The sequence below is a fragment of the Cucurbita moschata genome, unplaced genomic scaffold (assembly GCF_002738365.1).
Source record: "Cucurbita moschata cultivar Rifu unplaced genomic scaffold, Cmos_1.0 Cmo_Scf00011, whole genome shotgun sequence".
In the NCBI taxonomy this organism is placed as follows: domain Eukaryota; kingdom Viridiplantae; phylum Streptophyta; class Magnoliopsida; order Cucurbitales; family Cucurbitaceae; genus Cucurbita; species Cucurbita moschata.
Genome location: NW_019268527.1, coordinates 3,379,738 through 3,405,067, shown reverse-complemented (window position 1 = coordinate 3,405,067; position 25,330 = coordinate 3,379,738). Strand labels below are relative to the sequence as shown.

Genomic DNA, 25,330 nt, shown 5'->3' with positions numbered 1-25,330 from the left:
TTTTAAAAATATCTATACCGTAAAACGTTACTTTCATTAATATTTTTTTTACCCTTTAAAAAGGATATTATTAACTATTTTATATAATTTAGTAAAAAATTTATAAAAAAAACGTTTCAAACGTCTTTTTTCCTATCACGGTTTTAAATCGCATGAATAAGCATTTAAACTTACCTAATGAAGTGAACGATAAATTATTTAATTTTATTGGTTCTCGGTACTATGAGCATTGATCAATCTCGTTTTCGTCACGGTATAATAGCGTACGACACGGAAAATTATGCAAACTGGTGGCTAAAGTACAATTTTGTTACGTTGTTATGTTGATCACAATTGAGGTGTTAAATCGTGAACCTTGCTGCAACTGCGGTGTTGGACCAATTTACTCACCGTGCCACACAATGTTAGAGAATAAAATCGAGCACAATCTAATAGATAAAATATTAATTACTATAAGAATTTTTGATATTTTTACGGTTATGGATTAAAATCTAGATGAGGGACAAAAACGTAATAAATTTGATTTTAAGGGTTGATTAATCAAACAAAGAGCTAATGATTGAGAGTATAAACTAAGGTATACATAGTCATCATACAAAGACAAAACGACAGCGTTTTGTTCAAAAGCAAATACAATTATTGAAATTTCAACAAACACTTGAATCATAACTACCAACAATTAGTTTTTTTTTAATTGACCAGTAATTAATTAATTTAATTTTTGGTTATATATGTAAGTGGTTATTCCTTTCTTTAAATTAAAATTTAATAAAAAAATACATTTAATTACAAATAATTTAGTGCTATGTCAAATTAAAAAAAAAGGTTAATTTACGAGCAGAATATATTAGTGATTATTACTTTATGGCGTGCCCGTGAGAACATTGGACGCCAACAGATGGATTATGAGATACGTTAGGCTCTAAGGGGTAGATTGTGACATCGAGCCATTACAAATGGCATCAGAGCTAGATATAGGTTGTTGTGCTAATGAGAACGCTAGGCCCCTAAGGGAGTGGATTGTGAGATATGTTGTGCCCCTCCCTCAAGGAAGGTGGATCGTGAGATACATTGGCCCCATGGAGGGTAAATGTGGTATCGGGCCATTATCAAAGTCAGACACGGGGGGTCGTGCCAGTGAGGACGCTAGGTACCTAAGAGGGTGGATCGTGGATACGTTAGGCCCGAAAAAGGGTAGATTGTGAGATCCCACCTTGAGAATTTTTGAAGTGTGATTATTGGTGGTGGAATTTGACGGTTATTTTCACGTATAAAAATAAATATTTATTTTGACTTTTTTTTTTTAATGTCAATTTTTTTCAGAAAGGTTGAAAGAAAACGGAAAATAATAAATAAAAATATTGAAAAAAAAAGGAAAGAAAATCAATGGAGAAGGGTCAAAGGCACGTCTAAGACTTGTTGTCTGTGAGAAGCAATTGTTCATGGTTTGGTTGAAGAAACAATACAAGCTGTCAAAGCAGCCCACAATCTCAATGTCAATTTCCTAAGCTTTCTTCCATTTTCAAGGCTTTCAAATTCGATCTCTCCTGTTCTTGCTCTCCCTACAGTGATCTTGGAGAATCAGGGGAGCTGAGGAAGACGAAGCGAGGTCGACGATGAGGGTGCCTGCAACTCTGGGCGATGATTTTCTGCGAGAAAGAGCGGCAAAGATGAGAGAATCTCTGCAAAAGAGCCAAACTATTACTGATAATGTTGTTTCGATTCTCGGCTCATTTGACCACCGTCTTTCTGCTCTCGAAACCGCTATGCGCCCTACTCAGGTCTGCTTTTCAATCGGTTTACTATCTGTTTGATTCCCTAGAGAATAGAGCAGCGTAAAGTTCTCTTGTCGAGAAATTTTTCGAGTGTCGTGGTTGATTCCGACCATTCGATCGGTTGACTGCCTTTTTACTATGCGAGAATCGTTAGCTTTGGTTTCTGTTCTGGTTTTCGCGGGAATCGAATTTCAGATCCGGATTTTGCCTTTTTTTTTTTGCTATTTTGGTTGTTTGATCTGTCTGCCCGATCTTCGGTTCGTCTATTCCCGTGTTTTTTGTGGTGCTGTGGTTCTAATCCTTCATTCTTACTGCTTAGGCTTTTGTAACTTTTGTGGAACTTTTGCAGATCAGAACCAATTCTATTCGTAAAGCTCACGAGAACATTGATAAGACTTTGAAGGCTGCGGAGGTTATTTTAGCACAGTTTGATCTCTCTCGCCAGGTTGGTCTTCTTGATTCTTAGAGTTTGTTAGTTCACCAAGTTTTTTATGCATCGACTTAGTTGTGTACGAGCTTTAAAATCTCTACTTCAAAGCGAACAGCCACCTGAAACTGACAACAAATGTGCTAATTATGATTGGTCGGGTAGGTGAGGGAGATGTTGATGGTGCCAACTTTAAGTGAACTTCAAGCCTAGGAAACTACTGTCCAAAGTCATTTTTAGAAAAGTTCTAAGCTGCTTATTGTGCCAACTTTGTGTGTATATTCATTTGGTTCTCATTGCACTTGGGAAATTTTGTAAGAGCATTTAATCAAGATGCATGGGAACGCTTGAATCTCACCCAAGAAACTTGCAACAGAGTAACAGTGTTGGTGATGAAAATTTTTCTTCCATTCCAAACTCTTTGTTTTTTTGGAATTCTCTGAGGCCAGGATATAAAAAGAAAAGTTAATTTTATTTGAAATGTCAAGTGTTTATATAAAGTTTGTTATGAATGAGGATCATATTACCAATGAGTGGACTATTGATTTTGAGAAAATCTGTCATTGGAGCTTTCTTAATGAAATTACTATAGGAAGGGCTTAGGGATTACGTGAGATCCCACAACGGTTGGAGAGGGAAACGAAGCATTTCTTATAAGAGTGTGGAAACCTCTCCCTAGCAGATGCGTTTTAAAACCGTGAGGCTGACGGCGATACGTAACAGGCCAAAGCAGACAATATCTGCTAGCGGTGAGCTTGAATTATTACAAATGATATCAAAATCAGACATCAGGTGGTGTGCCGGCAAGGACGTTGGGCCCCAATGGGGGTGGATTGTGAGATCCCACATTGATTGGAGAGGAGAACGAAACATTCCTTATAAGGGTGTGGAAACCTCTCCCTATCAGACACATTTTAAAACCGTGAGGCTGACAGCGATACGTAACAGGCCAAAGTGAACAATATCTGCTAGCGGTTGGCTTGGACTGTTATAGAAATTGCCTTTATCTTAGTTGTTATATTCAGGTTTGGTTTATTGTAAGCCTGGATGGGATGTTTGCCACTAGGGGATAAGCAGGCTGATTCTTTATCTCATTTTCTAGTTGTTGTGGATGCCCTTAGCAAGTTGGTTTGTCATGAATATATATGGGTTTGATTGGGGATTCTCTTTTGGGGAGAGAGTAGGTTCATCTTTCTCATCTTTAATTTCCTGATGTTACAGTCTTTTCTACTCAGGTTGAGAGTAGCCTTTTATTAATCTCAATCATACCGTGTATGGTTTGAAGATTGTCTTCAATTTTAAGATCAATAGGAATAAGGGTCCTGTGATTGGTATAATTGGTATGACCTGTTTAGCATCTTGCTCATCTAACTATTGTTATGGTGTGCAGGCAGAAATGAAAATTCTCAAAGGGCCTCATGAGGATTTGGAGAGTTATCTCGGGTCAATCGGTCAGTTAAGAAACATTATTAAATTCTTTAGCAGCCAGAAAGGTTTTAAGAGTAGTGAGGTAGTGTTGAATCATGCAAATAATCTGCTTGCAAAAGCCATCTCAAAGCTTGAAGATGAGTTTAGGCAGCTATTATCTTCCTACAGGTTTCTACTTTTTTTCTTTTTGAAAGAATTCTACATACATCCACATATTACTTGAGCTTAAGTTTTTAATATTTGTTGGGGGCAATTATCAGCAAACCTGTGGAGCCTGAGCGCCTTTTCGATTGCCTGCCAAAATCGTTGCAACCATCTTCAGACTCTCCTGGTCATCATGACGATTCAAATGGAAAGAATCCCTCCTCAAATCACCATGCTGCACTTCATGATAATAGCTTGGAGACTGCTGTCTTCACACCTCCCACTCTCATACCTCCTCGTGTTCTACCATTGCTACACGAGTTATCGCAGCAGATGGTTCAAGCTGGTCATCAACAGCAAATTCTAAAAGTCTATAGGTATGAACCTCTATTTTTCTATAAAAAATTCTTACTGTAAATATGACGATTTTTCCAGTGTCTTTGGTCATATCCTCATTCTTGTACCATACCTTGAGGAGCTGATAAAAACCCCAGTTAGAATCGAAGTAAAACTATCTATTTGTATGTCATTGACATTTCTTCTTTAAGTTGCAGTATGGTTAAATAGACAAATGAGAGTTTCAAGATCTGGGAACAAAATCTCGGAATAGAAATTCCCAGCTCAAACATCTACCCTAAAATGACTTCATTAGCCATCTCCAAGAATAAATTTCATGCAAGATAGAAAAGGCTTATACCAATATCTTCTTTTGGCCAGGGATACCCGTTCAGTCGTTTTGGAAGAAAGCCTTCGGAAATTGGGAGTTGAAAAACTTAGCAAAGAGGATGTCCAGAAGATGGCATGGGAGGTTTTAGAGGCCAAAATTGGGAACTGGATTCATTTTATGCGTATTGCAGTAAGACCCGGAATATTTAATCTTTGATGAGATTTTCCTGTGGCTTCCACAAATAATTGTTATGATCAATCACAGGTTAAACTACTGTTTGCTGGAGAACGACAAGTGTGCGATCAAATATTTGAAGGCTTCGAATCGCTTAGAGATCAATCCTTTGCCGAGGTTACAAGTAGTAGTGTGTCTGTGCTCTTCAGTTTTGGGGAGGCAATTGCTAAAAGCAAGAGGTCACCAGAAAAGTTGTTTGTACTTTTGGATATGTATGAAATAATGAGAGAGCTGCACTCAGAGGTATGGCTAATGTATGTTCATAATGATTAGTTTTCTCACAATCTAAGGTTGGAGTAATTTTGTGAGAATGAAAATGGTAGAACCAACCTTTTCAAACACTTGGAACGATAATTTTGATTTTAATCTATCTCGTGCAGATTGAGACAATTTTTAAGGGTGAAGCGTGCAATGAGATCAGGGAATCTGCATCGGGTTTGACCAAACGACTTGCACAGACAGCTAAGGATACATTCGGTGATTTTGAGGAAGCTGTTGAAAAAGATGCCACAAAAACTGCAGTGTTGGATGGAACAGTTCATCCTCTAACAAGCTATGTGATTAATTATGTCAAATTTCTTTTTGAGTGAGTACTTCTTATGACGATTTCTGAATATTTTAGTCCTGTTTGATAACCATCTGATAGTTTATTTTTGGTTATTGAAAATTATACTTGTTTTCTCACATTTTCTTTACAATGGCTTTCATCTTTCTTAAAGAAACACTTGAATTCTTAGCCAAATTTAAAAAACAAAAACAAAATTTTAGCTTAATTTTCCTGCTCTTTGATATCTCTTCAATTTCAGTCTATCTTATTTTTTGATCTACAAATTTCCTGTTGAAAAAATTTCAGCTATCAGGCAACCTTGAAGCAGCTTTTCCAAGAATTTGCAGGTAGCGGTCAAACGAGTTCGGAATTGGCGTCTGTCACAATGCAAATAATGCAGGCCCTTCAATCTAATTTGGACGGAAAATCTAAGCATTACAGAGATCCTGCTTTGACTCACTTGTTCCTCATGAACAACATTCATTATATAGTTAGATCTGTTCGCAGGTATGCTTTATAGATGCAATTTTTAGAACTTGTTTACATGTGCAAACTGTTACTTATTCAATGATTTTCATTTTAGATCTGAAGCCAAGGATTTGCTTGGGGACGATTGGGTTCAGCGACATAGGAGGGTTGTACAACAACATGCAAATCAGTATAAAAGGAATGCTTGGTCAAAGGTGATCTGATTTGATTATATATATAGTTGACAAGAAATAAATATTTTTTGTTGATATTTCAAAGTTACTAGCTAAAGACTTCTTATAGAAACAAATCAACAAAACCGACTTAAGACTGAACTAAACATTCTTAAATACATGCTTGGAAGTGATTTTGAAATGGTTATCACTTTTATCATGCCCAAAATTACACCGAAACATGCCTTAAAGCATTCAAAATCAACATAATGTTCGATTTTACAATTTCAAATATGATTTTCTTATCATAAAAATTGATTTTGAATAATTAGAAGCATGTTTTGGAGTGATTCTGAATACAACAAAAGTGATTTTAATAATTTTACCATGTTGTATTGCAGTAAAACACTCCTTAGATTGGTTTGTATGTTAAAATTAGTGGGTCAATCACCAGAAATTGAATAGATGATAGCGTGCAAGTTTAGAGTCCAATTTGGTAAAATAGTAGGATCTGAGGATGACTCGAGTAGACCTCCTAATCCTAAGAGTATCTAAGAACATCTCCCACGAGAGGGCTTATCATCGTGCTTTCCTCTAGCTCATCTAGTTCAACATAAGGTACTCTATTGAACGAAAATTGACAACTTAACAAGTTTAGGGATGAAAATCGAACGTAAGGACTTGTGTTAGTGTTATAAGAGAAAAACCGAGCATTTTAATAAAAGCTTAGTTTACTTGTACCCTGTTGTTCTATTTCATACTGAAGATAAGTAACTGCATTGCAGATTCTGCAATGTCTTTCTGTTCAAGGCTTAACTTCCTCTGGAGGTGGCAGCATACCTGGTATAGATGGAGGAAACAGTAGCGGAGTTTCTAGGGCGCTTATTAAAGACAGGTTACCGCCACAACACCTTTACGCAACTATATCTGTTCATCCAATGGACTCATTTTTTGTAATACTTAGTGTAATGGAGTATTATTGTATTACCAGGTTCAAGACTTTCAACATGCAATTTGAGGAACTGCATCAAAGACAATCTCAATGGGCAGTTCCCGATACCGAGTTGCGGGAGTCTCTAAGACTTTCAGTTGCTGAAGTCTTACTTCCTGCATACAGATCCTTCCTAAAGCGTTTCGGGTGTGTATTCCTGATCTCTTCCATAGATGTCATTGAAACACGTCGAGCATATTTGAAATGAGTCGTAGTTTAAATCGAGTATCAAACATAGATAGAAGTTTTAGTCCTGAGTTCATTGACTGCAGGTTGATGTCCTACGTCATTCTATCGATTTCGTAACATGCGTGTGAGCTTGTACATACAAGTTCTCATAGCAATGTTTCTCACATTTTCTTTAAATCTGCATTGCTTTCCATAGGCCACTAGTTGATGGTGGAAAGAATCCCCAAAAGTATGTTAGATACCAACCAGAGGATCTCGAGAGGATGCTTGGAGAATTTTTCGAAGGGAAGAACTTGAGCGAGCCTAAGCGGTAGATATGCAGTTTCTCGGTCTCTTTTCTAGCATCAAGATCGGCGTGGCTGACTTACCATCGTTGCTCCAAGCTGCCACCCTGTTGTTGGAGGTCCAAATCTTTTGAGGTTCCTTCTTTCATGAAGCTGGTGATAAGTTGTAGCATCCATGCGTAGTATGACACTGTTATCAGCATCTTGGCTTTGCATAGTTTCTTTGATTCTTTGCATTTTCCTCTTCTCTACCTTGTAAATATAGGGGTACTGTGAGGTGATACAGTGTTTCTCTCTTCTTTCATTCTTTCTTGTATCCACAGTGAATATCATTCGTGTATTAATATTAAGTTCTAACTATAACCGTTTATCATTAGTAGATATTATCCTATGGTTCGTTTTAGCCTGTTACATATCGTCGTCAACTTTACAGTTTTAAAATAATTGTTTGATTTGATCCTTTATGTATTGTCGTTAGTCTTATAATTTTAAAACGTATCTGCTAGAAAGAGATTTTCACACATTGTAACAAATGTTTTGTTCCCTTCTCTAATTGAAGTGAAATCTCACAATCCACTCCTTTTATAACTGTTCAAGTACTGGATATTGTCCTCCAACCACTCTTTAAAATAATTTTTAACTATTTAAATGGTAATTTTTTAAAATATATATTGAAATTGAGAATTAAAGTGTAAAAATGAATAAATAAATATTTTAAAAATTAACATTTTATTTTTATTAAAAATAAATATTTGAACCCATTGGACCGATTTTCTAAAACATAATTCTAACTTTTGTTTATTCCCATCTTGGGCTGATCTAACGGGCCGCAGAAAATCAAAGGCCCAATTATAAGTAGATCCATTGGGCTAAGGCATCTTGGATCCATAAGTAATAATATTATTGTCGTATTTTTTTTTTGTTAAAATAAACATTTATCTATATATTTATTATTATTATTATTATTTTTTAATTTGACAAATTTGAGTGGAGTGAATATAATAATTAATATATTAAGCTACAGATTCACAATATTAATCCATTTCAGAATTAGAGTCGTTTAGATTACATCTTTAATTTAAATGTTTTTAAAAAATGCATTTTCTTTTTAAGATTTTTTTTTTTAAAAATCGTTTTATATTAAAATATTTATATGCTTTGTTATATTTTCTCAAAAATATTTGCTCTACACCATGCATAATTAAACATTAAAAACTATTGAGTTGAAAATCGTAATTAAAATATTATGACCAACTAACTATCTTTGGCACCGCAAGAGTCATTGGAGCGGATGTTGGAGGTGGGCAATGTCATTGGTTGTCGGAAGAGTAGCGGATGTTGGAGGTGGGCAATATCATTGGTTGTCGGAGGAGTAGCGGATGTTGGAGGTGGGCAATGTCATTGGTTGTCGGAGGAGTTGATGGTGAGGTTTTCAGAGGTGAATGACGACGGTTTTGTCAGAGTGGTAGTTGGAGCTCAAGACGATAATGACTATGATGGAAGTGGAGGTGAAGTGTGAGGGTATTTTAGCCATTTTCTTAATATCATAAAATTTTGGATAAAAAAAATTCTTTTCATTTAATTTTTTTTTTTACTAACTTTAGAATTTATTATAATAAATATTTAACTTATCTTTTAAATATAAAATACTTATCTTTTAAAATATAACTTACTTTTTAAATATGAAGATAGTACTATACCTCTAATTTTCATTAATTTTCACTGTTCTCTATATTTTATATAATTTAATTGTAATATAATTTTACTAATTTTCCCATAGGGAAACATTTTATATTTAAAACATATATTTTACAATTTTTCAAATGAAATTATTCGTATTTATTATTATTATTATTATTATTATTTAAATTTTTTTAAAAATATTACCATTTATGATTTTAAAAATGATGTTTATAAACATTATTTTTACTTTGGAATTTCTTTGCTCTCTAATTTATTTTTAACTAATTTTTTTTTAATTTGAATAAAAATTCAACCTTTTTCTTAAGAAATATAAAAACATAGAGAAATTGTGAAAAAAATAAAAGTAATTTAAAAAAAATATAAAAAAATAAAATAGTTATCAAATAAGATTTTGAACGGTAAATAGTTAATCAAAATATTAGAATTTCAGATCAGAGAAATGAGAAAAAAAAATATTTTAGTGAGATAAAATTTAGAGTTATAAAATATACCAAAGAAATTTAGATTTTTTTTTTTCTATTTTTGGAGAGAAAAGTTAGAAATATATTTATTAGATTAAGAAAATTGGTTGACATTTTAATTTTCAAATTTCAACCCAATTTGACCACATGATCATCAGCAACTAAAATATCAATATCAATATATACAATACAAAAATGAAAAAGGAAATATTAAAACTCCCAAAAAAAGGGGAAAAAAAATGACGAAGAAATCGGGAACTCGCTACACGATTTCTCTGATATTATCATCATCTTCTTCTTCATCGGCCTCCTGTTGAATCGATCGATCCAGCGATCGCAGAGACGATGCACAAGAATAAGAAGAAAGTTCAGTGCATGAGTAATAATTTGAATCGGAATTAGAACAGGATGTTGATGTTGATGAAGAAGAAGATGAAGATGAAGATGAAGAGAGAAGAATATGGATCAGTAAATCAACAAAAGCCCCAATTATGAAGCCATGGTTGTTCTTCCAGTTAGCCTTCAAGTACCATCCCAAAAGCTCCTCCAATCCGTCCCAATCCCTAACATCAAGGCTCTCCACCATTTCCCCCATCGATTTCCTGAAATCCTCATACGGATTCGCCGATTCAATCGACACAATCAAGCTCTCTTTAAAACCTAACAGAGGTTCCGATTCAATCGGTTTCGATTTTTCCAGAATCGAACTCGTATCATCCGGTTCGAAGAAGAGCCGTTCCGATCTAGCGCCGCGGACGACGGTCTCGAGTGAATCGCCGTCAAGAATGTCGCGGTCGTCAGAATCGGTGGCTGTGGAGTTCGTTGCAGAGGAGTTGGTGAAGAGTGAAGAATCGAAATCGCGATCTTCGAAGAAGATAGAGTTCACAGTTTTGAAGACGACGCTGTTGTTTTGAGCACGGAATGAGTCGGTTTTGGGATGCTTGCAGGAAGGCCAGTCCCATGGCTTGGTGGAATAAGCATCGCCTGCTCTGGATTTGAAAATGGAAGGAAATTTCATGAGGTTCTTCTTCTTGTTGTGGTCGGCAGCCATTGGAGGTGTGAAGGTTTGAAGGTTTTTCGGAGGTGCTTCAATGGCGGATTTGGGAATTGGAGGGAGAGGTGAGATTTATGAAGGGAAGGCATTTGTTTGGAGAGAGATTTTGGGAATTTAAGGAGATGGGATTGGTGAGGGATTCTGTGAGTGTATTTAATTTGTAAGTTTCTACAATTTAATGCTCTCTCTCTCCTCTCTCTTTCTCTCTCTTCTTACTAACTGATCTTAACCGTCCTTTCTACTTTTCCAAAACTCTCTCTAATTCTTTCAAATAAATTAAATTATAATTCAAAAAATTGTAATTTTAAAATAAAATTTTAATATTATCCTTAAATTTTTTTAAGAAATAAAAAAAATACATTACCATTATTTAAATTAATATTTTATTTTTAAAATACCTTTTTCGTTAATATCCTTCAATATTGGTACTTGGTACGATATATAAAAAATATAATTTTTTAATAGACAGATACGGTTTATCTACGCTTCATAGATCATCTTTATATTTTTTATTTTTTTTTCTACAAAAAGTATTTTTTAAGTTTTTTCTAAAAATTTAAGATATTAATTATTTTTTTTTAAATTTATGGATATTTTTTAATTTTTTTAATTTTTTAAATTCATGGGTATTTTTTATCTTTATATTTTTTAATTTTTTTTCTACAAAAAAAGTATTTTTTAAGTTTTTTCTAAAAATTTAACATATTAATGTTATTTTTTAAAATTTTATGGATATTTTTTATCTTTATATTTTTTAATTTTTTTTTCTAAAAGTTTAAGTTATTAATGTTATATTTAAAATTTTATGGGTGTTTTTTATAAGTTATTGAAAGTCTTTTATATATATATATATATATATATATATAAATAAACGAGTATTTTTTCATATTTTTAAACCTCTATATATATATAAATAAACGAGTATTTTTTCATATTTTTAAATCTCTCTATATATATATATATAAATAAACGAGTATTTTTTTTCATATTTTTAAACCTCTATATATATAAATAAACGAGTATTTTTTTTTCATATTTTTAAGGAATAGTATTTTTTAAATAAATGGGAAAGTTTATATTTTTATTAATTTAATTTTTTAAAAATACTCTTACTCTTTCTAAAAACATTAAAAAATATTATTTATGGAACAATATATTTTTTTTTCATTCAAATTCTTTTTGAATATATGAGTTTTGTTTTTGTTTTTGTTTTTTTTTTCTGTGAATTTTTATATTATTATTAAATTAAACAAATGAAAATATAGTTATACAGTGGTTCTAATGCTTTATAAATATTTAAATAAATAATAGAATATCAAATTTTTTTATTAATTAACCTAATAAATTGGATCAAACCCGAAGTTATTAGCATTTAAAAGATGGTAACAACACATTGACCAAATAATCCCCCAAAACCAAAAATTAATATCTATTAACTCCAAAGATCGTAAGGGTATTTTTGAAATATTTTAAAAAGTTAAGGGTTAAAATGTAATTTTATCATCCAAATTTAACCGAGTTATTAATAGGGAATTATTATTAAAAATTTAAAAAAAATTATTTTAGTAAATGTTTAAATTTATAAAAATTTGAATTTAAATACTTGAAACAAAAATTACTAGTTTTACATTAAATGATTGTATTTTTTTTTTTTTTATAATTTTTTTTGCATTATCATAAAAAAAGATGTTAAATAAACAAAAGAAAGAAGGCAAAGGATGCACAATACCATGAAAATGATTAATTAGGAATAGTGATTTGTCAACGAATTGCCTCTTAGAGAAAGGCATGTCAATAGGGTTTTGACCTAAATGGAAGGGACAACTCGTACCCGAACAAGAAAGTTTCGACCCTACTATTCTCACTTTAAATTTTCGAATTTATCGTTCGGGTACTGTTCTATGAATCAAAATTTCAAAACTTTCTATAGAGAATTTGGATCAGTATCCGTTCGGGTACTGTTCTACGAATTAAAATTTCAAAACTTTCTATAGAGAATTTGGATCAGTATCTGTTCGGGTACTGTTCTACGAATTAAAATTTCAAAACTTTATATAGACAATTTGGATCAGTATCTAGTCTGTTTCCACGACGTTACTGTTCATATTGAAATTAGGGTTTAACCTTTTTCCCTCCCTCGAGAGGATACTTTCACTGTTTTTAAAGAAAATTATAAAATTGACGCTAGGTCATGAAAGGAGGTGAATTGTGAGATCCCGCATCGATTGGAAGGGGAACGAAACATTTTTTATAAGGGAGTGACAACCTCTCTCTAGCAGACACGTTTTAAAACCTTGAGAGGAAGCTCGAAAGGAAAGACGCTGGGCCACGAAGGAAGGTGAATTGTGAGATCCCACATCGGTTGGAAGAGGAACGAAATGTTTTTTATAAGAGTGTAGAAATCTTTCTCTAGCAGACATGTTTTAAAACCTCGAGAAGAAGCTTGGAAGGAAAGACGCTAGGCCACGAAGGAGGGTGAATTGTGAGATCCCACGTCCGTTAAAAGGGGAACGAAACATTTTTTTTACAAGGGTGTGGAAACCTCTTTCTAGCAGACACATTTTAAAACCTCGAGAGGAAGCTCGGAAGGAAAGACGCTGGGCCACGAAGGAGGGTGAATTGTGAGATCCCACGTCCGTTAGAAGGGGAACGAAACATTTTTTTTACAAGGGTGTGGAAACCTCTCCCTATTAGATTAGACACGTTTTAAAACCTTGAGAGGAAGCTCGGAAGAAAAAGTCTAAAAAGGACAATATATGCTAGTGATGAACTCGAGCTGGTCCACGAAGAGTGGATAACGTTTAAAAATTAGTCATCGAAGCACGTTTTTGCTCGTGAAAATTTAAGATTAAGATAGAACGAAAAGCCTCGAGAAAATTGGGTGGGAAAAGAAAAGGACACAAGTAGGGTATGATAAGAAGGAAGGGGGAAGTTCATGTGAATTGTTTAATGAGGGATGGTGGAATCATGCACAAAATACTCGAAATTAAATTTTGTATTTTTTTTTAAATATTATTAAATGAGGAGAGACTTTGGTTGGGGACTTCAAAGATGGGCTTCTCATTTATTATTTATGACCAGTTTTATGGCTTTTTCCTTAAAAAAAATAAATGAATAAATTATTTTTTCAAATTTATGTCTCATCGGTTACTATATATATATATATATATATATATAACCAAATTAGCTTGTATTTATTGTTAATATATATATATATATATATATATGAATTATTGTTAATATATATATATATATTTACATACAATTACATATTCAAATTTTTATGGATAAATTAATAAAAATATTAAAGCGAAAAATAAAAATATTAAACTTTTTCGCTTTGTCTAAAAAAAAATACAATTTTCAATAATATACTCATTATTGAAAAAAAATATTTTTTAATTATTAATTTAATTTTTTTATATTTAATTTCATAATTATTTTTTTGATTATTTATTTTTCAACCCGTCTTAAAAATAAAATTTTAATTAACCAAAAAATAAATTTTGGATATATATTTATTAAAATTGAGTTAGTAAAACTTAATTAAAATTTTGAAAATAAATAAAAAGATTTTTATCTAAAAACTAACATTTTAATTTTATTTAAAACAAAAAAATTTAAATAAATGATTGTTTGTGTTGAATTAATTATTTAATAAAAATTGTTTGAGTTGAAAAAATTATAACAGGAACAATTGAGTTGGGTCTACAAAAATGTTTCAACTCGACTCAACCCAACCCATGAACACTCCTAAGTGACTACTTAGTTGTGAGCATATAATGTTTCAACTCGACTCAACCCAACCTACGAACACTCCTAATTTAGTTGTGAGTATATAATGTTTCAACTCGACTCAATCCAACCCACGAACACTCCTAAGTGACTACTTAGTTGTGAGCCGATAATATTTTAACTTGACTCAGCCCGACCCACAAACACTCCTAAATGATTGCTTAGTTGTGAGCCTATGTCTTAATTAATTGAGTTATGTTTGTATCCATTTTTTTAAGTTCAACCCCGAGTGTTGGAAGATTTGAACCCTTGACCTAAGGCCATGTATCCGAACATTGAAATATACAAAATATAAACGTTTACATGATTTATTTATTTATTTATTTTTGTTCAGTTTTTTATTTGAGTGGGGTAGTTGACCCACTCCATTGACAATTATAAATATTTTTCATAATAAAAAGGAATCACGTTAGCCAATGATTTTAGCTCCATTTATGGAAGATTTTTAAAAAAACCTTCCAAAAATGGGGAAAGCACAAACCTTTTTTTTTTTTGTTGGTTTAAATTAATAAAAATATTTCCAAATTTTGATTAAAATTTAAAAAATTCCGACAAAAAAAATAAAAAAAATCAAATATACTTTTATGGTAGCTTGGATGGAAACAATTATTTTTTTGTTATTTTATTTTGAGAATATCCTTTAATACTTTTAAAAAAATTAAAATTTAAAACAATATCCTTATTTATATATTTTAACTCCATCTAAAAAAATACATTTTTACTTAAATAAATATATATTTTTTTTACCGCAAGGAAAGGACAAAATCTTTATACATTTCAAAATTATGTATTAATTTTCAAAAGTAGCATTAATACCCATAATTTTATAAAAAAAATTATTATCGTTACTATAGGGATGAACGGGAACGATTTATTTACATTTCATAAATCATCAAAATAAACGATTTCATTCATATATTAACAATAATAACTTTAATTTTTAAATTTTTTTAACGGTATTAACGCTAATTTTGAAAGTTAATAGGTATTTTTGAAACATGATAATAACGATTCCATCCGTATATTATTTGTAATGATATTTTTGTATTATTTTTTTTTAAATTAAGGTATTAATGAAACTTATTTATGAAACAAAACATTAACGATTTCGGTTCTAAAGAAACAAATATTGAAATTTTTGTAAAGTTCGTTAGTTCTTGTGAGACAAAGTAGAAAGTTTAATATATTATTATTATTATTATTATTATTTTAGCCTTTCATTTAAAAATTAAAAATATAAACATTTTCTTTATAAAGTTGTGTTAAAAAAAAAGTCCAACAATAATATATATACTTTGTATCTATATATCCCATGTGGTTGGGTCCCTTCCATGTCTTTTATTTATATATATATATATATATTTATTTATTTTTTTGCAAATATAAGATTACATTTGTAAGACAAAATTTCTTAACGCTTACGGGCATATATATATATATATATATATATATATATATATAAATATGTATGAGTCATGTACGGGTTATATACGAATCTTGAAAATAATAATAATTCTTAGCTCAATATGTAGATATATATATATATATATATACTGTTAACCCGTATAAATATATATTTTCAAGACCTTATACAACCCGTACATGACTTGTATATATGTGTGTATATATATATATATATATGTAGTTAAGAGTTATCATTATTTTTAGGATCCGTACACGATCCTTATATGACCCGTACACGGTCTGTGTATATATATAAAAAAAAAACTATTAATTTTATTAAATTAATTATTTTAATATTAAATAGAGAAGATGGTGGAGATTGAGATTAATTAAAAAACACAAGATTGTGGAAACAATTTTAGGATGAGGAACAGATAGAAAAAGAGATGTCATAGCAATGTTGGTGAAACTCAACGTTTTCATGGCTGTGATTGACATGATATGTTCTCTACTTATTCAAAAACTTCATGTGCATTTATTGTCATTTTGTTTTAAATTATTCATTTCTCTTTGTTTTTTTCTTTTAGACCCCACTCGATTCATTCATGTACCCTTCTGTTCTGCTGAGGATTATTGGGAGGGGGCCACATTGGTTAATTAAAGTCATGAAAGCTTATGCTCAAAGTGGACAATATCGACAATATTATATCATTGTGGAGAGTCATGACACTTAACATGGTATTAGAACCATGCCTTTAACTTAGCCATGTCAATAGAATTCTTAAATGTTGAAAGTGACTCATGTGTTGAACAAATGATGTAATTTGTTCGAGGGCTCTAAAGATGGAGTCGAGCCTCGATTAAGAGGAGGTTGTTCGAGGGCTCCACAAGGCTCAGGAGAGGCTCTATGGTATACTTTGTTTGAGGAGAGAATTGTTGGGAGAGGAGTTCTACATTCGTTAAGTAGAGGGTTAATCACGAGTAAATTTATACTTAAAGTGGACAATATCATACCATTATGGAGATCTATTATTTATCGTTGGCGTATAAAAAAAAATATTGGGAAGTGGGTACCTAAATGAGCTGGTTTGTCTCCCTTGATTATAATAATACTCATCCACATAATTCATCGAATCATAATAACAATAAAATATTTCCATGGCTGTAAGTGTTCTTCATTGACCCTCCATAGCCATGGAGCTTCATTCATTCATTCAACTAATCCAACACAGATAATGATACTTAAACCATTATATTCCTTTTGTCCATTTTCTTCACACAATCATTCAAAACAAGTTGCAAAATTAGGGGAAAAATTCAAATCCATCACATTCTTTGATAAAGATGAGGCAGTGGTGGGAAGAACATGGAAGAATCTTGGCTATGCTGTGCTGTTTGGTGGAACCACAAGAATCCTTCCTTATCATCTACTGTTATATTCTAAATTTGGCAGTGTCACATCGACTTCGACTTCGACTTCCAAACCGATCTCATCCGTTCATTCTGGATAGAGGTCAAATGGTTAAGATGCATTCCCTCGATTCAGACGTTCGAGATTCATATAAACAGCAGAGCAGTAAATCCAAAGCCTATACATAAAACAATGTAAATCAAGCCAAGGTAGGGCCAAACTACTGACCATTTTAGCAGTGAGATTCTGTTTGCATGCTTAAAAGGCTTGTTTCTATGCTTTTGTGTACTCAAAACCATGATCTACCGACTACATCGTCGTCCCGAGCGTCGGATACTTCCTCTTGACATATATCATCGTCTTCGTTCTCGTCGTCACTTATACCATATTCATCGTCCGAGTCTAGGCTGGAGCTCATGTGGACATTGTTATATGAGTTCCAATTGGGAGGGAAGGTCTTCTGCAAGGCTTCAGTTATCTCCCCACCTGTTCTCTCGATTTTGCGCAAGCACTTGGACCAGTGAACTGCTGTCCCCATATCCACGGTTAATCCCGAATCGACCATCTCTTTGCAGACGGAGAGAATGCCGGGATATATGCTTCCTTCTGCAACGGTAGCCCTCGAGAGTAATGACGTCATTAGACAATGGTAAACAGCTTTGTCTGGCTTCAACCCAGATAGCTTCATCTCTGCAAAGCACGACAATGCCTTCTCGGGTAAAGAAGCACGGGCCCAACCGTGAATTAGCGTAGTATACGTCTTAATGTTAGGCTTCACTCCGGCTGATTTCATTTCTACAATTGTTTTTGTTGCTCTCTGGAAAATAGCTTACCAGTTAGAAATTAGAACATGCCAAGAATAGTATAGGTAATCAATGTTTGATGAACCTAGCTAACAAATATGAGTCGAAGGATAGTTACCAAAATACTTAGAAACCAACACTCAAACGAAACCTAAAATCTAGCCGTAGACCACTGCACGTTTCCCAAGAACTTTCATAATTTGAAGACCAAACGAACATAAATTTATTTTCTTACTGATCCTATCAGAAACTAATTCAGGCAACACTAAGATATAATATATCTGATACGACAAAATTCGATAATCAATTCAGATGAGATCACTTTTAATGTAAGTGTCCAAGCCCACCGCTAGCACATATTGTCCTCTTTGGACGATTTTAACACGTGTCTGCTAGGGAGAAGTTTCCATACTTTTATAAAGAATGTTTCGTTCCCCTCTCCAACCGATGTAGGATCTCACAATCCACTCCCTTTCGAGGCCCAGCGTCCTCACTGGTACTCGTTCCTCTCTCCAATTGACGTGGGATCTCACATTTAAGCAATTAAAATCACCTCTAGGTTACCATCGCACCACGTTGTCACGACACCATGATGTAAAAACTAAAAAGATTTGGCTTATTTGATTTTGTCAATACCTGCATATCTCCAGCCTTGGAGCAAGCATTTATGAAGGATGTGTAGGTATGAATGTCAGGTTGAACCCCTTCTTTTTTCATTTGTTGTATTAGATCAGCCGCCTCCCAAACATCGCCACGTCGAGCCCATCTATATGGAAAAAGCTAATTAGTAGCAGCGAGGCAGAAGCAAAGAGAATTACAAGTTATAATTCATCCTGTAACAAGTGCAACCCTACTCACATCTAGAACATACCCATCAATTAAAATGTTATAAATAAAGGTGTTTCTCGGGATATTTTGAGCACTCATTTCCTTGGTGACTGCCAATGCGCTCTGCATCCTGCCTGATTTGCAGCATGCTTTAAGCAATGCTTCATATGTATAAACATCAAGCTTCAGACCCTCATCCCTCAGTTTAGTGAAGTAAACGAACGCTTTTCCGGTATCCCCCAAAGAAGCATAACCATGCATGATGGTCGTGTATGTGTGTTCATTTGGATTTACGCCAGCCAACGTCATCTCGTCAAGTATTTCTACAGCCTTCTCCATCTGGAAGGATAGAATAAAATGTAAACAGGGAGCTCTTTAAAATAGTACAGCTATATGAGGAAAGCTAGGATCTCGTAAATTATAATGCAAACGTCTATGTAAGATTAGTTTCATACACACGAGAAGTTGGATCGAGTCAGCATTCCACAAAGGTCTTAGAGAATTTGAGGATTCAATGAGGAAAGTTGGGATCTAATGGCTCAAAACTACTACTAGAGGAAAGGAACATCCATAGGCATGACACGTTTCATAGTTCGAAAGAATTACCTTACGCTTCTCAACTAGACCAAGAATCAGAGCATTGTAAGTGTGCACTGTTGGAATGCATCCAGACATCCGCATCATATCGAATACATCTAGCGCTTTCCTCATGTCCCCTTGCCTTGCAAAACCATGTATGATGGGCATAAATGTTCGAGTTGTGGGCCTATGCCTTTGTTTTTGCATTTCCTTGACAGTACAAACAGCACGATCCATCTTCCCCATCCCACAGAATGCTGTGATAATATTATTATAGAGTACTACATCAGGCTTAATACCGTCTTTGATCAAATCCTCAAAAATAGCGAAAGCATTAGCCCAATCTTTCAACTTCAAGAACCCATTGATCAACATGGAGTAGGTCTTCATGTTGTGTTTTATGCCAGCATGCTCCATTTCTTTGCTAACTTCCAGAGCTTTAGAAACTTTCCCGAGCTGAAAGAACGATGAAGGAAGGGCAAAAAATAATCAAAGAGAATCTACAATCATATGCATGCAAGAAATCGTGTAAAATTGACGTTTGTAACAACAGGCGTCGTTAGCTTCAAAATCACGATCTTCAAAGAGTGAGAAAGTGAGACCAACCAAACTCATTCATTCAGTGTCCTAATGAAGTACCAAATATTTTAACCTAACAAATAGATACTCTAACGTTAAAGTTCATTTTCTTCTAAGGAATCAGGAAAACAATAACACATAAGTAATATTGGGAGTAAAAAAACAAGTTTTTACCTTTGTGTAAAGATTAATAAGACACCCATATGTAATGACTGAAGGATTCAAACCACATTCCTGCATCATAGTTAATAAAATATAAGATGTTTAAAGGAAAAGAAATTAAAATTGATGGAAAACAATCATGAACACGAGGTTGAAGTGAATCATTTTTTCAGCATTGAGGTCAAAATTCTTTTTATCAATGCAATCGATGTAACGGTCCAGGCCCACCGCTAGCAGATATTGTCTTCTCTTTGGGATTTCCCTTATGGGCTTTCCCTCAAGGTTTTTAAAACGCATCTCCTAGGGAGAGGTTTTCACACCCTTATAAAGGGTGTTTTGTTCTTCTCCTCAACCGATGTGGGATCTAACAATACGAAACACCCTTTATAAGGGTGTGAAAACCTCTCCCTAGGAGACGCGTTTTAAAAACCTTGATGGAAAGCCCAAAGAAGACAATATTTGCTAGGGGTGGGCCTGGGCCGTTACAATCGAGGTCATCTGTTGGGTGGTTCGACTAAAGGTGCACCATAAAAAAACAGAGATACTAATCCTAATATTGTAGGTTTTTCTGTGATTTCAGATAAAAAATAATCAGAACCTCTCCAACTATTCTTTTCTTTTAGTTGACACTTGTTCCAAAAATAGAAATTACCCGAGCTCGGCGCCATAAACTGAACCGAGGACATAAGATTTGAGGAAACAGATCAACTCATGCACACGTCTACTCCAACCTATTGCCATAGAATTGTACCTTAAATCTCTCGAACACAAGCAGACATTTCTTCTCATCTCCAACCATTGTATAACCATCCATCATGGTGTGATATATGTCAATTGGAGCATCTATGCCTTCTTCTTCCATTTGCCTCACCAAAGCTTCCGCTCTATCCATATTGCATATTTGACTGTAATCAAAACTAGCTAATTATAAAATAGTATTTCCCTTGTATTATACTAGAAAATAATCCACAAAAAAAAAAAAAAAAGAACACATGCACACACTCAGCGACGAAGAATATTACAGGCGATGTAACAATTTCATAGAAAAAAGAAATTTGATCCATCGTTTGTCAAATAATTACCAGTAAGCATATATAATATTCCCATAAATGATGGCATTCAACGAGTGTTTCTCTTTCGCCTCCTGAAACCAGTGATCTGCAGCTCTTCCAAGACAAATGCAAATGTAATACAATTTAGATAAAAAAAAGATGCATAAGAAAAATGACTAGTGAATATGAAAACAGAAATAAATTGAGTGAACAAACTCTAAACGACTAGATAATACAGAAAAATAGCATCTACTTCCTACAGTCAAACATTGGGCGAAAAGCAACCTTAAAATGATTTTCCGCAAAGTTCCCCCTGCAGCAATAGGATTCAACTTCCTTCAGAACGGAACATGCAACAGGCTAGGCCCAAGTCCAAGCTCAAGCTCACTACTAACCGATATTGTCTTCTTTGGGCTTTCCCTTCTGGGCTTCCCATCAAGGTTTTAAAATGCGTCTGCTAAGGAGAGGTTTCCACACACTTGTAAAGAATGTTTTGTTCCCCTCTATAACCGATGTGGGATCTCATAATCCACCCCCTTGGGAACCCGGCGTCCTCGTTGCCGGTGTCTGGCTTTGATATCATTTGTAAAAGCCAAAGCCCAAGCCCACCGCTAACAAATATTGTCCTCTTTGGGCTTTCTCTTCTGGGCTTCCCCTTAAGGTTTTAAAACGTGTCTACTAGGGAGAAGTTTCCACACCTTTGTAAAGAATGGTTTGTTCCCCTCTCCAACCGATGTGGGATCTCACAAAGTACTACCATGGAACCCTCATAATGAAGGCAGCCACCACTTGACTACAAGCCCTTAATTGATAAACTTAAATACACATTAGTCAAGAAGCCTGATCAAATGTTTTGACTACAAGCCCTTAATTGATAAACTTAAATACACAATAGTCAAGAAGCCTGATCAAATGTTCATAAGGTCTGAGAAGACATGCACAACCTTTTTTCAGATGAGAGCTAGGTATCACTAAAGTGATTGACCATTTGGTATTTGTAGGTTTTACCAATCAACAATGGAAACGAATGGCAAGAAAATCAATCTAGGGATTTGAAAATAACAGGGCAAAGCTTATATATAATGAAAACTCTATGAACCTATGTACTCACACATGAAATGATAATTACTTACTCTGCATTTCCCATTTTGGCAAATCCACCCACAAGAATGCTGTAAGTTACCAAACTCATTTCTATGCCTTCCTCTTTCATTTTTCTGACACAAGATAATGCTTCTTCCATATCTCTACCTACTGCATAAGCATGTATAAGGCTGCGCATCATGAAGCACTCAAAATAAATTAAGCTTGAATCAATATATTTGAAACATAATAAAAGGAAAGAGAAATGTTTAGGAATAGTTATTACTTTGTGTAGACATGAGTCGTGGGTTCTATTCCTCTAGCCCGCATCTTTTCAAATGTTTCACGTGCACGATGCATATCACCTCTTCTTGCATAGTAGTTCACCATCAAACTATACTCCTTCCTAGAAGGCTTGAAGATAGTACAATTCACCCCATAACAACAAAAAATATCAAAACAATTAATATGAAATGTCCAAATTCAGTCCTCTAAAGAATACGTATACGGTGAATATGACATGTTTCAGAGCTTGCATACACTATTGCACATGAATTTGTCATCGTGAGTGCAAGTTTGAATGAACGGATTCAAGTAGGCATGGCGATGCTTTGTTGTATTAAAAAAACATACTAAGCTTGAATACAACTCTCAAAACAAACAGCAAAATTCATGGAAAACCCAGAATTGTCAGTTATAAGCAAAATCTATTCCAAAAGCATACATACATCTATTATGAACTAACAGATTAAAGTATGTACCATGAAGTCTACATCTAATTCTGCGAACCTCACTGTGAGATCCCATATCGGTTGGAGAGGAGAACAAAACATTCTTTATAAGAGTGTGAAAACTTCTCCTTAGCAGACACGTTTTAAAAACCTTGAGGGAAAGCTCGAAAGGGAAAAGAGGATAACATCTTCTAGCGGTGGGGTTGGGCTGTTACACTCCCCAACTATTATACCTTCTTTTTTTGAAAACCAAACTTTGACTTGGATAAATGAAAGAACAAAAACGTCGAGTATAAATGACATATGTACTTGTAATTAGAGAACACACCATCTGCGATATTACACTACTGCCAAGCAGTTATCTAACCAAACATAAAATAACCATGAAAAATGCAAGACACTTAAGGAAACATGAACTTGTAATACAATAGCTCATGGTCGCTTGCTCGAAGTTAGCAATATCGGCTAGAACTGCGGAGAAATTATTCGACCGAACTTGAGTTGAGATTCTGAATAAGAATTTACATAACTTGAAAAACAATCCATCAAGAACCATATTGTAAACACATAATTTATTCAAGAAGCCGCTAATTCAAAAACATTCCAAAGGAATTGAAGAAGCTACCTTTTTAATCCTCTCGAAGGCTGAGACAACCGCCTGCCAATCCTCCGGCTCTGTCTCAATAACCATGCGAAAGCCCTTCCGTGCCTTATCCCTCTCTTCATGCCATTGTGAACGAAACTCCACACTGTCATCTCCCTCCATCCATTTCGCCCTCTCATACGCCTTCTCCTTTAACCTCCTCCCATCATCCAATTTCACAGACAAAACCCTTCCGTGAAACTCCACTCCATCAAACTCAACGGCTTTCATGGCCGACTTAGCTGCAGTCGACCCATCATATATGACGAATCCGTATCCGGCATTTCTTTTCGTAGTATCGTGACCCTTAATCAATATCACATTGTTGACAGGACCAAACTGCCGAAAAAACTGTTGAACCTCATGCTTCTTTATCCAATTAGGCAAGTTCCCAACAAAAATCTTACCCTCTTGGCGGAATTGAACTTCTCTCCGCCCCTCACTCGAAGAATCCTCGGTTTCAATTTCTTCGTTTTCGCTTTCATCTTCCTCCGGTATCTCGGTGATCGGGGGAGGCGGTGGAGAGAGCTTACTGGAAAGCCAGAGTTTGTCGCCGAGCGAGTGGGAAACAGGGAGCGGAGGCGGCGGCGGCGGAGGCAAAGGAAGAACAGGAACATTGGCAGAGCCGACCAGATTCTTGAGAGGATTAGACGGAACTTTAGAGGTGGTGCGTTTAGGGGAGGAAGAGGTTTTTAGGATTTGTGGGCGACGAATTCGGCCAGAGATTGAGGCGGTTGAGCCGGAGGAATCGTCAGAATCGGAACGAGACGGCGGCGGCGGCGGAGGCGGACGCTTCAATGAGATAACAATTAGGGCGGAAGAAGGATGAGAATGGTGGTGACGACGGCGAGGTGGCGGGAAGACGGCGGAGGAAGTGGTGGAGGTGGCGTTTGAGAGTGAACGAACATCCATTATCTTTATCCCTCTTTGGCCTCTGGTTTGTTTTCATGCTCCCTCCACCTGGTGGTAAGTTCGGATATTTTTCAAATTATTATTATTATTTATTTACTTATTTTAATTTTGGATATTTTTTATCCCAATATTTACAAAGTAATTATAAATAATCCTTATTTATTTTAATTTAACAATATGCTGACTAGACCTGCTGACGTGGATGGAATGACAAATTTAAATATGTTGGGGATGATATAATGAGTTTATTTTATGGCAAATAAATCAAATAATTAATTGAAAATTAAATTATTAATTAATCAAATAAATAAAATAAGTGAAAATTGGAGAAAAATTGAAAATGGTTATTGCATGTCAATGGAATAATTGAATTTTAATTGAAAAAAAAATTAAAAAGAGAAATTTTTTTTTTTTTTTAAAATATTTATACTTCAAATACATGGCGTAGTCATAGTGATAGCGGGAAGGCAGCAAAATTTTCAGAGTCGTTGCAGCTTCAATGGCGGGAACGATCGAGGGAAACGCCATGGAAACGCCGAAGCAGAGAGAGGAAGAAAAAATTTGTGAACTGGCATGGTGGATAGGAATCGGCAATGTCTTATCAAGCGTCATCCCCCAAATGCGCTTCGAGGCCTGGTGTAATGGAAGAGCATCGATGAAACTGGTCGAGATTTTGTTTTAGGCTTTACATTTTCTTATTCAAATGTTCGCATCTGTTATTTTGTTTCGATCATTACATTTTGAGATATGAATTTGAGAGCCTCTTTTTTTTTTTTTTTTTTTTTGATGTTGATTGTGTTCG

The 25,330-nt window shown here is 34.3% G+C and overlaps 3 protein-coding genes across 3 annotated transcripts; 1 reads left to right on the top strand and 2 right to left on the bottom strand.

Moving 5' to 3' along the window:
- The first annotated feature begins 1,407 nt into the window (after window positions 1–1,407).
- Window positions 1,408–7,738, top strand: LOC111449430 (exocyst complex component EXO70A1-like). The gene is made up of 12 exons (XM_023089320.1): window positions 1,408–1,781; window positions 2,125–2,220; window positions 3,593–3,798; window positions 3,891–4,151; window positions 4,492–4,630; window positions 4,706–4,918; window positions 5,056–5,261; window positions 5,529–5,729; window positions 5,806–5,905; window positions 6,649–6,758; window positions 6,855–7,001; window positions 7,240–7,738. Exons 1-12 carry the CDS (start codon window positions 1,617–1,619, stop codon window positions 7,355–7,357), a joined length of 1,962 nt encoding a protein of 653 aa, XP_022945088.1. The 5' UTR covers window positions 1,408–1,616; the 3' UTR covers window positions 7,358–7,738.
- A 1,903-nt stretch (window positions 7,739–9,641) lies between these two features.
- On the bottom strand, window positions 9,642–10,687 carry LOC111449435 (transcription repressor OFP13). Its single transcript, XM_023089327.1, has one exon. The coding sequence runs from the start codon at window positions 10,541–10,543 to the stop codon at window positions 9,755–9,757; it is 789 nt and encodes a 262-aa protein (XP_022945095.1). The 5' UTR covers window positions 10,544–10,687; the 3' UTR covers window positions 9,642–9,754.
- A 6,129-nt stretch (window positions 10,688–16,816) lies between these two features.
- On the bottom strand, window positions 16,817–24,573 carry LOC111449427 (pentatricopeptide repeat-containing protein At5g04810, chloroplastic). The gene is made up of 11 exons (XM_023089318.1): window positions 23,599–24,573; window positions 22,529–22,656; window positions 22,293–22,433; window positions 21,190–21,273; window positions 20,859–21,012; window positions 20,120–20,179; window positions 19,394–19,822; window positions 18,831–19,126; window positions 18,596–18,725; window positions 17,385–17,973; window positions 16,817–17,248 (listed from the first exon to the last, which is right to left on the bottom strand). Exons 1-10 carry the CDS (start codon window positions 24,526–24,528, stop codon window positions 17,446–17,448), a joined length of 2,880 nt encoding a protein of 959 aa, XP_022945086.1. The 5' UTR covers window positions 24,529–24,573; the 3' UTR covers window positions 16,817–17,248; window positions 17,385–17,445.
- Between the last annotated feature and the right edge of the window lie 757 nt (window positions 24,574–25,330).